The sequence below is a fragment of the Delphinus delphis genome, chromosome 18, assembly GCF_949987515.2.
Source record: "Delphinus delphis chromosome 18, mDelDel1.2, whole genome shotgun sequence".
Taxonomy (NCBI): domain Eukaryota; kingdom Metazoa; phylum Chordata; class Mammalia; order Artiodactyla; family Delphinidae; genus Delphinus; species Delphinus delphis.
In genome coordinates this window covers 2,959,386-2,976,003 of record NC_082700.1, presented here as the reverse complement: position 1 = coordinate 2,976,003, position 16,618 = coordinate 2,959,386, and the positions used below count along the sequence as shown (strand labels likewise).

General features: G+C 49.9%; 1 protein-coding gene across 1 annotated transcript in view; it reads left to right on the top strand.

Moving 5' to 3' along the window:
• Positions 1 to 1,474: 1,474 nt before the first annotated feature.
• Positions 1,475 to 16,618, top strand: part of MIPEP (mitochondrial intermediate peptidase) — a 133,409-nt gene continuing 118,265 nt past the window's right edge. The window contains exons 1-5 of the mRNA XM_059995707.1: positions 1,475 to 1,720; positions 4,552 to 4,725; positions 7,710 to 7,798; positions 10,206 to 10,292; positions 13,362 to 13,425. Coding sequence (XP_059851690.1) covers positions 1,583 to 1,720; positions 4,552 to 4,725; positions 7,710 to 7,798; positions 10,206 to 10,292; positions 13,362 to 13,425 — 552 coding nt within the window. The 5' untranslated portion in view covers positions 1,475 to 1,582. The remainder of the gene's footprint in view (positions 1,721 to 4,551; positions 4,726 to 7,709; positions 7,799 to 10,205; positions 10,293 to 13,361; positions 13,426 to 16,618) is intronic.

The following is a 16,618-nucleotide window of genomic DNA, read 5'->3' as shown; positions in this document are numbered from 1 at the left end:
GCAGTTTTTACAAGTCTAACTACACCAGGTTCCCTGAGACACAAGACACCTCGTTAACGTAGCACAAGCCAGCATCCTTTGAGGGTGTTTTTACGCTTCAATTGTTTGCATTAAAAATGGTTAGGAACCATTCTGGGCTAAAGAAAAGCTCTTAGATTTGAAACTCCTTTTAAAAAATATGATAAAGTAAGTAGTTTTGTCACATATATTGATGAATATTTTTACATGGCAGATTTGACATCTGTGTAAGGGCCTGCCGCGCAGGCCTGCGATGTGGGGTGGCTGTCCCCAAGGACCAACCAGCCACAGACGATGCGGTATTAATCGCCACGGAGTTAGGACTTTGGGGATTTTAAATAATTTGGAATCTGATGAAAAAGTCAGCAGACGATGAAATCACGACTTACCGTATGTACACAAACGAACGCAGAATTTCTAGTTATACTGTAGAGACTTGTGTAAGTGCACCCTGGCACTCGCCTTTACTAAATTTTCATTGTTCTCTTTTTATCACTGGGGCTTTTTCTCCCCACCAGGCTACTCTGAAAACAAACTCCATTTAACAGTAAATTGTTGTGAGGACGGAAAGGGGCGGGTTAGAAGCCCGCCCCAGTTGGCCCTCGCTTCTGGCTCTCTGGAACTTCAGAGAAGGTTCCGGGGCTGCTCACATCCAACAGGTGTTCCCAGGAGCAGACTCTACCTCAGGCCCACGCATTCAGGTGAGATACAAGGTTCCGTTGGCGCTGGTCCTTGGTACAGGGACACGGAGCATCCTTCGGCACGGCACGCAATGCCCTGCGCGCCGGGCGCTGGGGGACTGGATCAGGGGCGTCCGGTTCCGCCCGAAGCCGAGGCCCAGCAGCAGCCTCCGCGCTGTCCTCCAACAGGGTCATCCTCACGGGCCGTACAGGGGATGCTCCGAGCGCTGCACAGCCTCCGCTCGCGGACACCGGGAGGGCGCCCCCCGGCCCCATCCCTCACCCTCTCCACCGCTGCCCTCCCAACCCCGTACTCCCTCCGCCGGTGACTGCAGCTTGGCAGATTCCACCCCCCAACAAGCTGCGTTGTCGATTATGTTATCGATCACTGCGAGTTTACAGTCGATGGATGGAGGTCCACCGACAGCTCTGGCTGCAGGGCTGGGACGTGCGGGCGCAGTGCCTTGCGTCTCGCACCCTCCTGGAGCGGAGGCCTACGGAGAGCGACGGGTCTCGGTTCAGGGTGCCGGGCAGCGGTCGGCCTGCCGCCCACGTGTGTTCCCGGCAGCGGGTGCGAGGCTCGGCGCCGCGCAGACCCTGCCACCCGCCCGGCCACGTGGGAGGGCGGGGCGTCCTGCGGTTCCCCCTCCAGGCGCGCGGCGGCGCTAGACGCGGCGGCCCGGGAAAGCAGCGGGCGACGCTCTGGCCCTGGGGACGCCGATGTGCGCTGGCCCCGCGGCCTCCTGCCCTTCCCGGAAGCGCGGGGTCACGTGGGAGGCGGGCGCTGCCGTGGAGACGCGCCGCGCTCTCCGGCGGAGCTGCGGGCTGGGTACTGGAGTCCGGTTTCGTGGGCCCTCGCGGCGCGGAGCGGCTGCAGCGGCGCAATGCTGTGCGCCCGGCGGCTGGGCGGCCTCGGGGCCGGGCTCCGGGGCCGGTGGGTCAGCACCAGCTGGTCCCCGGTGGGCGCCGCCTTCAACGTCCAGCCCCAGGGCCGCCGCCTGGACCTGTTCGGCGAGCGCCAGGTGAGCGGCCCGCGGGACCCGGGCGGGGTCGTCGGGGTCCGGGCGGCGAGGCCGCCTCGCGCGGGAGGGAGGTGTCGTTTGCCCGGGGTGACCTTGCGGGCGGCCCCCCCGCTCTGAGGGGCAGGTGCCGGGGGGCGGGGCGGCCCCAGGTTCGGGTCCAGCACCTGCCCAGCGAGGGCCCCAGGTGCAGTGGTCCTGAGCGCGTCCCCCGAACTCCCAGCCCTGTAGCTCAGATCCGACCCCAGTGAGGCGCGGGCCGCGCGGTGAGCTCACCTACGGCCTCGGTGTCTTTGATACCCGGACCCGCTTCTGTCAATTAGTGTAATTAGTTTTTCCATTGATGCCCGAAGTGACGTTATTAATATTTTCCCAAGCTTTTCGGCTTTGTTTCTTTTCCTTTAAAACACCGAGTTAGAAGAGTCCTCTAAGGCGGTGCAGCCCATCACGTAGATTTTCCCACAGAAAATCACTGACTTCTTGTGTTGTTCTAGTTGTTTGTGTATCCACGCGACCCGCTCGGTGTCTGGCAGTCAGTAGACACTCATTATTTTTTTCTTTTTTAAAATTTATTTTATTGAAGTCGAGTTGATTTACAGTGTTGTGTTAATTTCTGCTGTACAGCGAAGTGACTCAGTTACACACATATACATCCTTTTTCGTATTCTTTTCCATTATGGTTTGGCCCAGGATATTGAATATAGTTCCCTGTGCTCTACAGTAGGACCTTGTTGTTTATTCATCCTGTATATAATAGTTTGCATCTGCTAACCCCAAACTCCCACTCCTTCCCTCCTCCACCGCCCACCTCCTGAAACTCATTATTGAATGATTGAATTAAAGGTGAAAGGAAGGAAAGCTTGGAAGGGATTCACCTGTGCCTGCTTTCCTTTGCATTTATGGATTTTGCTCACTTGGCACTGTTACTTTTATTTTTGTCTTTTTAATTTTTTCATTATTTCTATTGCCTTTCTTGGAAAGATGAGTGTGGGATATAATTACAGTGAGCCTAATAAGGTGAGTTTTTCTTATTTAACGCCCAAATTTCTTCGTTTTAAAATTATTTTTGAATGAAATTTGCTACACCAACTTCCATGGGGGTAAATAACGTTGGTACTGACATAATTGGTGTGAGAACGAGCACAGCCTGTGGGTACTGAGCAAAAAGGCGTGAGGGGTAAGCTTGGTTATGGGTGGATGAACTAGATCTAATTTTAGCTTTATTAATTTTTCTTTTGTACATCATAATTGTAGGTGCTGATAGCAGATTTTCAAATACGTGAATTGGTTTTTGATTAAAAAAAGAAACCCAAAGGCTTATGCAGTTTTCTGGTATCACCATAACTTGGTAGGCTGAGATTTAGAATCCCCAGAGGAGTGTGGGGAGGTGTGCTGAGAAGTGAAAATAAAGTCTGTAATTGAATCATATTAAATCATTGTAATAACCAAGTATATTTTTGGTCCTAATTCTGTTTTGCCGCTGCCTGTCTTTATTTTCTCCAACTCGTTAATATAGTTTGAAAAGAAGTTAACAACTTCCTGCATTCCTTCTTGCAGAAACAGTGGACCTTGTCAGGCCTGAAAGCTTCATCTCTTGATATTTCCCGCAATTGACATGTTAAGCATCTCTTGATACAAAGCTGTCTACACAGCGGTCTGGCCCTGTTCATTTGCCTCATTCGTGGGTTCCTGCCTGTGTTGGGCCCTGCGTTGGGCAGCTGGTTAAAATGGCGAAGAGCGGGGTTCCTAGTCCCCGGAGCTGCCCTTCTGCAGAGGCGAGACTTTCCAACACCAGTTGCAGTCCGTGAGCGTGGAGAACGTGTGGGCTTTAGGGATGCTTGGAGCAAGTTGAGGTTGTGGCTTTCCCACTGTTTGCTAGTGACCACAGACATGTTCGTTTAACCTCTGAAAGTTACCTTATCTGTAAAAAGGTGATTGATGGTTTGTGCTCTAGGATTGTGTGATTTACACGGGAGAACCTGTGTAAAGTACAGGGTACACTTCTGGCATGCCGTCGATGTGTAATAAGTGTTCGTGGTTTTTGTCTGCCTTCCTGGGCATCATAACAAGTGTGATCGAACCGGTACAAGAAGATGGTCCTTCCTTCCCATTAGATAGTGATTTTTATCTTTATCAAGGTGTTGAAATGCTTTTGGAAGGTATAAAACTTGCTGCCAGTTTCCGCCTGTGACTTGGTTTAGCATGTTTATTAAATCTTTCTAAAATATATATGTACTCAGCAATCAACTCACCGTTCCTAGTTCATAGTTTGTGGAGTGCTTGACGCTGTGCCCTGGACCTCACTCAGTGCCGGGCAGGGTCTTGAGAACTTACTAACCTTGTTCCTGTGTCCGTGCTGGGAGACACAGCACATACTGTCATCCCTTCATGCCTGATGAAGAAACTAGGCCAAGGAGGAGAGACAACTTGACCAGGGTCACACAGCTGAGAGCGGTTACAGCTGACATTTGTTAAACGCTTTCTGTGTGCCAGGCACTGTTAAAATGTTTTTTAAAAACGTGTGTCGTTTAATCCTTGCCACTTCGTGAGTTAGGTTCTGTGGTAGTGACAGAGCTGGATTTTGAACCCATATCATTCTATTTTTGTTTTTTATAAAATAATTAAAAATTGAAGAAAAATTACATTCTAAAACGTTTTTAGTGTCATATGTGGAATGTCGCGGGGAATGTGAAAGTGATACCTGTGATGACAGGTGTCACCATGATATGAAATATCAATGAAAACCAAGATTTTGTTTACAAAAAAAGTATTTGTATTGAATACCCCCGGGTCATGTTTTTAGTTATCGGTGGAAACTGTTCTTTGGGTTTCAGGGCCTGTTTGGAGTTCCTGAGCTCAGCGCCCCAGAAGGATTCCGTGTCGCCCAGGAGAAGGCCTTGAGGAAAACGGAGCAGCTGGTGCGCCGCGTGTGCTCTGCGCCTCCTGGGCCCCAGACCGTGCTCATCTTTGACGAGCTCTCGGACTCCTTGTGCAGGGTGGCCGACTTGGTAAGACGCCGGGCATGGGCCGCAGACCACTTCTCACTTTTGCAAGTTAGGCTCAGTGTATTAGGTTCAGTACTGGACTGTAAAGTTAGGAATGTCTGAACTGTTTGAGAGCTCTTGGGTGTAATCTGTTATAGTGAAGTGTGCTGTTGAATGGGAGGAATGTATAGGAAAGGTCAGATTTAGTACTCGTACTTTAATACGTATATTTAATAAAATAGATATGTAATATGGAAGAATGATTACACACATGGCAAAGATTCTTCATGTTACAGAGGTTCTTCATTTATAAAAATGTCTACCAAAATTCTAGTAGAACATTTATCTGTACCTTTACAATAAAATTAATCTTAGAAGAAAACTAGTTTTTATAAGCCTTTTCAGGAATGTCTTTTCTGATCAAAAATAAGGTTTTGACATCAAACTGCTTGTATCAAAGGCGTCTTTTCCTCATGTTTTGAAGTTGAGATAGACGTGCCCTCAGGTCTCTCCTCCAGCTGAGACGCCCACGGCCGAGGTGGAAGCAGGCTTCCCTCTCAGCCCGGGGTGGCCGCGACATCGTAGTGGCGCGCAAGTCCCCAGTCGTGGTCACGCCTGCTCCTGTCTGTACAGCTCTTTCTTCACGTTCATTCTACGCGCAGCCCCACCCTGGCCGGGCACTGGGAGTGTGGTCCGACCTCGTGGGGCTTATGTTCTGGTGTTGACTGTTTTGTAGCTCTTGTTGGCACTGGACCCAGCTAAGAGCTTCACCTGGATTGACTGATGCAGCCTTCTGGGCATGTCTCCACCTGTCGACGAGGAAAGAAAGGCACTAAGAGGTTAAGTTCCCCGGCCCACGAGTGGTGGAGCTGGGCTTCGTGTCCAGGCAGTCTGGCCGCAGAGGCCTCGCTCTCCACGCTTCCAGGGCTGCTGCCGCCCGGGCCGGATGGAACCTTACCTGGAGTGGCAGGAAGGTCACCTCCCCGTCTTGTGAGAAAGTGTTTATTTTCAAAATTATTACGCAGTAAAATCTACTTCTCCTAAGGGATGGTGCAAGTCTGTGAACGTGGACTCTGTGTGCCTGTAGCCGCCCTGCGGTCAGGCTGCGTAACTTCCATCACCCCCAGAACGCTCCCTGTGCGTCGCACCACCTTGCCTCTCACCTCTGGCAACCTCTGATCTGTTCTCCATCCCCGTAGTTTGTCTTTTCTTAAGTATCAGGTAGGTGGAATCATATTTACTGTTTGAGGCTGACTTTCTTCACCAGGGTGGCAGCCCCCCGTCTGTGGTTTCCTTCTTCGAGAGCCTCCTTGCTCTCAGCATCTGCACTGAGCCAGTAGCACCTCCGCTGTCCTAGACCCACTGCTGCAAGTTTCCCGGTTGTAAAGAGATGGGCAGAGTATCCACCCTGAAGGGCTTTCCTGAGGGGAAGTGAGCTGTGCCGCGGGCTCCGTAGTCAGCTCTTGCTTTTTCTGGGTTCGGGTTCTGTCCCTCCAGGATGTGCTCAGCGAGGGCTCATCTTGTTGAGGGACGTGGGAGGCGTACGGTCAGAAAAGAGGTTTCGAACCGTCTCTGCTTAACGGTGCCGCTGAAATCTGAAAGGAAAGCGCGGGTCAGCAGATTTCACTTATTTGTAATCGAGTATTGGCTTTTGCGGTCAGAAATCCCAGAACTTACTGGGTGTTTGTTGTCTTAGCCTCTGTCTTAATTAACCAGTGTTCTAGCATTTTTTCCACATTTCTACTTCTGCTCTTCACTAAAAGATTTTAACTTCTCTGCCCCATAGCTTGCCCTATTTTTGAAGTTTTTTATATTTATGAAGTTTGATAATGTCTCATTCAAAAAGACTAGGATGTGATTTATACATGTAAATATTTGGGTCAAAAAGCTCAAAGAATCTTCTTCCTTTTTTGAATTTTTAAGATTTTACCGGCTAGTGAGATCAATACCATGTAAGGCATGAGTTTTATAAACTGGTCATTTTGTTTTCTTTTTCTTTCTTAACACAGTCCCCGTGGAACTGTATTATTTTCCTCACCACTATCACAAACGAGTTTTAAAACGTATGCTGGTGTTTTGAATTTCAATATTGATTGTAAATTGTGCAGCATGCAGATGAGTAATTTATACAGCATCTTTTAAAGTTTACACAGCTCACTTTTCAGGTGCCTTAGTGCAGATGTTATCCTACTGTTACGTCAAATGTCGTATCAAACTATGGATTTATATGTTTCTACATAAACTATTTGATAGTAAAATTAGGGCATTTTACTTCGTGGTGATTTTGTTTCACGTTTTAGCCGTATATGTTGTCTTCATGAGAATGAAGAAAATACGCAGTTTTTTGTAGTTTCCCTGCATTTCTGTTTTGCAGTGTACTGCAGTTAACATGAAAACTAAAATCTAGTTTTATGAGATTTCATTAAAAAAAATTAAAAAAGGGATTCTGGCTTAGTTAAATTCTAAGGTCAGTACAGCAGCTCTGGTCCTGCGCCAGGTAGGCTGCAGCCGGGGAGTCCTGTTTACTCAGAGGCAGTCTTTGTTCTCTGCAGGACGGCTGGGATGCACTTAACTCAGCCTGGAAAGGACACCAGGTGTGAGTGTTAACTAGAAGCGCCTCAAGCAGTGTTCCATGGAGCCAGGTGGGAACACTTAGGGAGAAAGCTCCGGGTCATTTGAAGCGAGACTCTTCTCTTTTGAATGATAGAAGTAGGAAGAATTCACTTGGTTTTTACATTTGCAGGAGGGAGACTTCTCTAAAATAAAGTCAGTAAGAGTATTTTGGAATGTATTAGGAAATGAAACGGACTTGGTTCCCGGGAATAACAGAATTAATGAATGTTCAGGAAGAAGCTGCCCCTCCCGCCGGCTTAGGAAAGTTCCAGTAATGGAAATTCCTGGTCAAGGCAAATGGCACATTTTAAAGTTCACGTTTTCATTTTCGCCCTCAGACCCTGGAAGCAAGCTTCCCGTCAAACGCCCTTTTGCTTTTGTCTCCCCTCCATTAGGCCGATTTTGTGAAAATCGCTCACCCCGAGGCAGCATTCCGAGAGGCCGCGGAGGAAGCCTGTCGGAGCATTGGCGCCATGGTGGAGACGTATGTCCGGGGCCCCGGGTCTGGGCCCCAGGTCGTCTGTGTGCAGGGCTCGCCCCGCCGGCGGGGATGGGGCGTGGGGTTGGTGTGTGAGCCACAGGGCTGCCCGGGACGGGCGGGTGTGGGGAGCCCACGGCCTGACTCTGGGGCGCCTCCCTGTCTGCTGTCCCTCGGTTTCCTCACTGGTCGGGGGGGTGGTGGAGTGATCTGTGTCTCAGGGCTGCTGGGAGGAGGACGAGCCGGTAAACGCAAAGTGCTTGTGGTGCTAGGGGGCACGCGGCGGACACCCGGGGTCCTCGTTCTCCTCGTTGAAGGGATCGCCAGCGTCTCGGGGCGGGCAGCGCGAGCTGGCACATGGCCGTGCGATGGAATCGCTGTCGCCCTGGAGCTGTGGCCGCAGGGCGAGAGGTCAGCGTGGTCACCTCTGCCCGGTGGCCTTGCGGTCCCCTTGGGGCTGGGATTTGGGGCATCTGGGCCCATCGTAAAGGCAGTCTGGGAGCTGCGGCAGGCGCAGGCTGGGGTGAAGTCTGGGGTGAAGTCTGTCACTTGAAAGGGATTCGGAGTAAATGTAAGAATACTGGTCAGAGTAACGGGGAGGGGACAGGGCGCCCACCAGGACGGGGAGTCAGCCAGTGCGGGCGCCCGGCCCCCCGGCTGGAAAGACCTCGGGACCTGTGCCTCCCAGCCCAGCGGAGGCCCCTCCATCCCCCGGAGCTCGCGTGGGGCGTAAGGCTGCTGGCCGGTGCCCCTGGCAGCGTTTGCCCTTTGGAGATGGTGCGTGTGAAATTTGGCTCCTTGAACGGGTAAGCTGGTCCCTGCAAACTCCAGACCCCGGCGTGCTGAAGGCGCTGGAGCCGAGGGCTGCTGGGGAGGTGAGCTAGAGCGCCGGGACCCTGCCCGGGGCCTGCGTGCTGCGTCGGTGGACCTGGGCTGCTGGTTGCGCGGGAGGACAGCGGGCGCCTCGGTTGGTAGAGAGGTGGTGTCGGAGGCTCGGCCCGCGGTCCCCCCTTGGCCGTGGAGCACAGCTCAGTCCTTTGCTGGGACCAGGCCCTGCCCCCCCGGGGGGGCGTGGGTGCCGCGAGGGACCTGGCCGTTGTCACTGGACAGAACCCAGAGCCTTGCCCTCCACCCTCCTGATCGCTGGCTCCTTCTCTCCCGTAGCCTGAGCTGCACCCTAACTGCCCAGGGCATCTTTGCATAGGAAGCCTTCCGGTGCCCAAGTAGAATCGACTGACTTTCCAGTGGTGGAAAAGCAAGGATAAAACTGGATGTATTTGTTTAGAATTAATGCCAAATATAGACTAAAATACAGGCTTTATCTCAGAGTCCTGCAATGTAGGACACGATATGGGAGATCTGCTCAAACCTCGGACGTGGGTCCGGCCGGCCACCTCGGAACGGCTGCCCTTGGATGTGGGCGGCCGGGGGCCGAGCAGCCAGAGGAGGCGGCGGTCCTTGCTGACCTTCTCCCGGTTCCTGGGGCTGAGGCCGAGCCTGCCCCCCTGCTGAGCGTTTCTTGGCCGGCGGGGCTGCCTTGGTCCCTCAGGTTCAGGGTGGCCCGTGAGCACCGTGGTGACAGAGGCCCCTCGGTTCGTATGAACCTGCAGGGATTTGATTGTGTGTGAGCTGCCCGGGGAACCTGACCGCCCACAAGCCCCTGAGTGGACCTTGCAGGCGGCGCTCAGCCCTTGCCCTTCCCCGAGGCAGGAGCTCTGGCCCGCACTGTGCTCTCGGGAGAGGGACTCAGGAGTTGTCGGTGGTGCCGCGGGCGGGCAGGCGGGCAGTGCTGGGTGGGCCGGGCCCGAGTGCAGCTGCGGACAGTAGCCGCCTCCTCTGGGAATGGGGGCCGTGCCCAGCGTCTTGTTGAACCCTGGGGGCCACTAAGGGTCTAACCCTTTCGGACCAAGGGCACGGTAGCTGGGGCCCCTGTGGCTGCAGGGTGCGGCTCCGAAGCCTGTGCCCTCGAGCTGTCCCCGGTGTGGACCTGCCACTCCCGCGGGTGAGCCAGGGCAGCCCAGGCCCGGCGCCCAGTCAGGACTGCAGGTCGTTCCTCCCCTCCCATCCCTGCTCCTCTCCTGTTAGAGAAACCAGTGGTCCTTGGCACGTTGCTGACGCGGCTGGTTCTGGATGGAAGCGGGGTCACGTCCTGGCTGCTCTTCTGTCCCCAGCTGTGGACTGTGGCTTTCAGTTTGTGCTTTTGCTTTCCGGGACAGTTAGTACTAACACACTTCCCGTCCCTCACTAACTGCGGTTATGCCATTCCTGGTCCAAAGGAAGAAACAAAACAATACCCCAAACCTTTGGCCTCTGGCCATGTGGATGCTGGAACTTGACACCATTCTCTTCACGTAAAGCAAAAAAAGAAGTTACTAGAAAATCATTTAATTTTTTTTATTTGTAATTTTTCTAGGTTGAACACAAATGTGGAATTATATCAAAGTCTGCAAAGATTATTAGCTGATAAAAAACTTGTGGATTCCCTTGATCCAGAAACCAGGTACTGCTTCCTTTGCATTCATCGCGGTTGTGACTGTGGAGCTGAGCTTGAAAGCCGTTCCCTCGGTGTCCCTGCGCTCACGGCCCCTCTGTCCGGACAGTTTCTCCCCACGCGACGAGTCCCGCACCCTCCTTGGACGCCACTCAGACGGTGTCTCCTCCGAGAGCTCTGTGCCTGTCTCACCTCGGCCTCCCGCCCAGCTCCGCTTCTCTCGGTCCTCAGGCTCCCAGCCTTCTCTCCTCTGCCCGTTTGTTGGCTCCGCTTTCCCACCCGCTGGACGGGAAGCTCCTCGAGGGCAGGGCCTGGTCTGATTTGTTCACTGCTGCATCTTAGCGCCCCACAGCCGCGGCCTGCGGCAGGGCCCTCTCCAGGGAATGGATTCCTGTGAGCAGTTGACGGTTCCATTCAGCTGCATTCCTAAAGTTCTGTCATTGCTACGGCGGGAGCTGAAAGCAGAGTGCTTTTGTTTACTGGTGGATGTCAAGATCCTTCAAATGGTTGGCTTTGGTTCATACCGTTTATGATTCTGAATTGAAAAGACCTAATTCTGACTCAGTACACAAATATACTTGATACAGGACTGTGGATGTTATATTTCTTTGCTCAGATTTATTTATTTGTAAGACGTGGTAGAGTTTGTCGTTAACCCACCTATATGTTATTTGTGTCATGGCACAGAGACGAATGTCTTTTCCTGCCTTTTGCACTTGTTTATCTCCTTTTTCTTTATGGGATGCTTACTTGGCCCCGTCTGCTTCCTCCTCTGTTGTCTGTCTCCGTACGTGGCCTGTGACCCCAGGTGACGCCCAGCCCGCAGGGGTCAGTCAGCGGTGGTGTCTCATGTTGATCTGGTGTACGAGTGACCATGCCGTGGGAGAAGCAGGGAGGGGTTGTCCTCACCTGTCTGCCTGTAAGCGGTCACCTGTGGTCCTGTTTCAGTTCATTGATCTGATGCTCAGGATATGGGTAAAACTGGCTGTACAGTCACAGCAATGGGTCTTTATTATGATTTTAGGTGTGAGCATTATTACCTTCGTTAGCAAAATGAGTAAAAGGTGAATGCCTGCTAATTGTGCTGGATTTATACTGAGCTGCTGCTGACTTTGAGTAACAACAGGTTGTTCATGATCTGACTTTGCTTTCCCATATTTAATGTATAAAAATGGAAGTAGACTGGCAGACCATTGGAGGTACAAAGGAGTTGTGCTAATTGGACATGTACCACATTTCTAGATGTTACTAAGATGCCAATAGGATTTTTATTTTTATAAATATTTTTTATTTATTTCTGGCTGTTGGGTCTTTGTTGCTGGGCGCGGGCTTTCTCTAGTTGCGGCGAGCGGGGGCTACTCTTTGTTGCGGTGCGCGGGCTTCTCATTGCGGTGGCTTCTCTTGTTGCGGAGCACGGGCTCAGTAGTTGTGGTGCGTGGGCTGTAGAGTGCAGCCTCAGTAGTTGTGGCACACGGGCTCAGTAGTTGTGGCTTGCGGGCTCTAGAGCACAGGCTCAGTTGTGGCGCACGGGCTTAGTTGCTCTGCGGCATGTGGGATCTTCCTGGACCAGGGCTCGAACCCGTGTCCCCTGCGTTGGCAGGCGGATTCATAACCACTGCGCCACCAGGAAAGCCCACGAGTTCAGTATTTTGATTCCCCTGGTCCCTAATGGGAAAGTAAATCATCTTAAATTAGCTTATAACTAAAAAGGGAAAGATGGGGACTTGACTGGTTGTGCAGTGGTTAAGAATCCACCTGCCAACGCAGGGGACACAAGTTCGATCCCTGGTCCGGGAAGATCCCACATGCAATGGAGCAACCAAGCCCGTGTGCCACAACTACTGAGTCTGCGAGCCACAAGTACTGAGCCCACACACCTAGAGCCTGTGCTCCGCAACAAGAGAAGCCACTGCAATGAGAAGCCCACGCACTTCAACGATGAGTAGCCCCCTGTTCGCCGCAACTAGAGAAAGCCTGCATGCAGCAGCAAAGACCCAATGTGGCCAAAAATAAATTAATTAATTAAAAAAAAATAAAAAGGGAAAGATGAACTTGTAAGTATAAAATATTACAGGAGAAAATTACTGAAAAGTTGCCCCTTGCTTTAGATGTTATCCAGGATACTTTATGTTCTGCTGTTGCTTTTTTATTACTGCTAATACTTGACATTAGGATGAAATTGTTACATTAAGGAAAGGTTAGGAAAATTAGGGCCTACTGTGAAGTTTGCAGATGCACTTTATGATCATTAAAAACTGGATTTCTACAAAGCACACTGGTACTCATTCTTGAAATAGCCATCTTCCGTCCTAAGTCTAAGCAAACTTAGCCCAAGGGGAAGAGGATGGTGGCTTGAAGCTGATGAAGAGTCTGCTTTTTGATAGCAGGAGAAAAAGGTGATGTTTCAGATACTGCTGACCTGTTGAAGGGTATTACTGATGGTCTTTGAACTCCCTGAGCACTTTGTTTGTACCCCTGTTAGGAGACTTATTATTTCTTTTACCTTGTGTTCATTCATTCAGAAAGTACTTATCCCCGTCTGGGCCACGCCTTACGGGTGAGCAGAGTGTCGTTCTGTTCAGCACACATGCTGGGTAGGAGATGCGTTGCAGTTACGCATGCACACCTTCATGCAGAGTTCAGGCAGCATGTGTATGTCCCACAAGGACTTAATTTGGTGCGTTGTGTATAGTTTGCAGCAGATATTCTTGAAGGAAAGACAGTTGAAAAGACGTACATTTTTTCCTTTCTAGAAAAAAGCAGAAAATTTGGCCTTGTTGGAGTAATTGTCATTCATTGTCAGTTTAAGACTTGTTGTATAGTTAGCACGGTGTATCTGATACCAAATCATCCATAGGAAGGCTTACAACCCAGTCAGCCAGCCAGCTGTTTTGCCTGACTTCTAAGATGTTAAGCTCCTGGCTTCAAGCACACAAATTGTGTGTGTGTGTGTGTGTGTGTTGAAACATCCGGCTTTTGGGCAGTAAGGTTGAAAAAGATGGATTTATTTTGCAGAACACTGATTTTTGTTCATAATTATCATTACCTGTTCTAACCTGCCACCTATTTTATTTACAGGCGAGTGGCCGAACTGTTCATGTTTGATTTTGAAATCAGTGGAATCCATCTGGACAGAGAAAAGGTAACCTTGTTTTTTGGCTCCTCTTGTTTTACTGGTATCTAGTTGGTATATTGTTGATGTGGTTCTTGTACGTTGCTTGAATTTCCATATTATAAAGACACCTAGGTCGGTTATGTTATAAAATTCTCCTGTAAGTTGTATTTGAACATAGTGCTCTCTGGAAGTTCGCCTGTCACCCAGGGTAATTCAGAGTTAAGAAATGGCTTGAGGCAGGGCGTTTTAGGTGTCGTGGAAGTGGGATGAGATGGGCCGTATCAGGAAGGCCAGCTAGTGAGTAGGAAAGCTGGCGTTGTTGAAGATTAGGGTCTGGTTGCAGAAGTACAGGAAGTATTGTTGAGACCCAGGGCAGGTGTGTTTGTTGATGTAATACCTGTCTTGGACAGACCCCCCCATAGTTTCATTCTGAAAGCAGTAAGCATGGGTTATACTGTGTTGAAACTGGGATGGGAGGGGCCTTCTTTGTCCAGACCCCTCATTTTACATGTGTGGGAACAAGGCAAAGCGATCTGTTCAAGTTCCCATCCTTTGTCCTCAGGATCTCTCACCCTGGCTGCTGCTCTTCTAGAACATGACATCCCAATGAGTGCTTATTCACTTCAGTATTAAGCTCGGGGCTGGGAGAATGGGATGGTCCAGCCAGCACCCAAAGAGCTGCCTGCTGCAGTGTCTCCCCCTGCCTGCCTGCAGCCTAGACTGTTACGGTGCCTCTTTCTTTTTTAGATAAATATGTTTCTCCTGGTAAATATACGATAAAGCCACTTACCTATTAACAGAGATTGGTTTATCAAAGTGTCTTGGAAAGTAGAGGGCAGGATATTGAGAATACGTGTCACGTGCATAGATGCTGTCATTTTGGTTGGTGCTGAGTGTGAGTAATTGTGAGGCCGCTCACATGTCTGTGTACTTGTGTGGCCTTAAGGGCTCCACATGTGACTCCTGGCCTAACCCAGCAGTCCCCAAGGCTGATAGGCTCTACTGCAAACTCAGATTGCCTGAAATGGACACATTTGCCCCTTTCCAGACCAGTTTGTTATTAACACTTCTCTGTACCAATAATGGCACCATTCTCTGAGTCACCCAAATCCAGTTTTGGAGTCAGTTTGCATTTTTTTCCATTCTCAGTGCTTTCATATCTCAGTGACCAAGTCCTTGGATTGTTTCTGTAGGGCTTCACTTGCCTCTGTCTGCATCCCCAAAACACCTCACCTTGATCCTTATTGCCAAATACCTGGGCCATCCTAAAAGCCATTGTCTTCCTACACCCATTATAAGTAACAGTGATTAAGCATTTGCTCTTTAAATCGCATATTTCTCATCAGATCTTCATAACAGCTTTGAGGTTGGTACTATTACTATTCCTGTTTCATGGGTGAAGACGCTGAGGCACCTAGAGGTCATGTGATTTCCCCACGGTCACAGAGCTTGTAGGTGGAGGAGGCTATTACATAAGCCAGGCCTACTCCAGGGCCTGCCCAGCTGCCCTGCCTGCAGGCCTTCTGGCGGTCAGTCTAAACTGTCTCTGACCATTGGAGTACTTTCCTTAAAGCGCTGATTCAGTTGTTACTCTCCCACCCAGCACCTTCCAGTGCCTTCCCATTGCCTATTGAAGGAGTATAAATGGTGATTAATACGTAGACTCCCCAGCTCTCCCTGCCCCTACCCCCGTGTTACTCATGGCACTGCCCTCCCTGCTCTGGTCCTCTGTCCCCTCTGGGTTTGCCTGTCTGAAATCCCCATTAAGCTTCATCTTCAGGCCATGGTGTCTGCAAAGCTGTTCTCAACCCCCCAGGTGGAATTTTGTATTCATCCGAACCCACATTTTACTTACTCCGCGCACATGGCATTTACCTTTAGGTTGTTACTACTGCGTTGCTTATCTGAATCACAGGCATCTCAAGGACAGGGAGTGTGGGTTCTCTTTTTTCACGCACAGGAGTTTTAGGCTCAATAAAATAATGTGTGAGAATCATAATGATGCTCACCAACACTAATCAGATTCGATACTTTCAGGAGGAAGTTTGCTATTAGAGAATCTGGGAGAATAGTTTTATTATTTTGTAGAATCTTCATGAAAGATGTTTTTGAAACTTTATTAAAAAGTAGCATGTCAGGTCAAGGTCAGCTTCACCAGCACTGACTTTGCTGCTTTTATCTAACGTGTGTTCTTAATAGGACAGCTGCCCCTCCTAGCAGGTAACTCCCTGCAAGCCCACCCACATTGAAGACGCAGTAACGTAAACCTGCTGAACTCCGTGTTGTCACTTCAGTGTCTGTTGTCAGAGGTGCTCCACTAGGACAGGGGGCAAGGGAGACAGCACACTTTAAGAGAGCTTGAAGTGAAGCCACTAACAACCTACAAACCGTAAAGGCCTACGTTCTTCCTGTATTCTTTCCAGGTCATTCCTTACTTACATTTTAGGGTCTCATGAATACAATTAGAAATTAAAGGAAGTGTGTTCTTCAGCAGTCATTTAATAAATGCAACAATTTCATAGCATTCTTAGAGCTCCGAGTACCGCATGTTTAATTATGTCCAAATGATGAAATGATATGCTTAGCAGACTGTTGGTGAAGTTGGGAAATAAACCGTTTTTATTTTTCCAGGGATTGTAACAGGTGATGAACTCCTTGGAATAACTAATTTTATCACTTTTTTTTTAAATAGTAAAAGCTTTGAGGAAAGTTTTTGGAACTATAGTATGATTTCCAGATGTCTTTCCTTTTTGTTATTCCACTGGTCACCACTAGGGGGTGACAGATGGCCATATCAGAAAGAAAACGGGCAAAGAGAAGAGTCTGGATGATAAAGATGCAGGAGTAGCTGAAAACTTATGTTTCCTATGAAGTTTGAATTGTCTGTATTGAAATTTTTTGTTATTAAAATACACTAAGTTTTTTCCGGCAGCTTAGCAAGGGTACATCTGCGTCATACATAGTTATCTTTTAAAACTACTAGTGCTGCCTAATCATTTGTTAGGGTCCTAGCGTAGATTAGAACCTGTTAATAGCTATCGACCCCCTTGCCGGGAAGCTTGCCTGTGATTTCACCTGAAGCCCGTCCTGAGCCCAGGTCTGGACGCCTGTCTAGTTTTCCTGTAACAAGTGCCTGAAAATTCACCCCGTGTCCCCAGGAGGGCCTGGCCCGTGGTGTGGGCCTCAGTTCTGAGGGCCTCGTCCCGAGCATTTGTGGCAG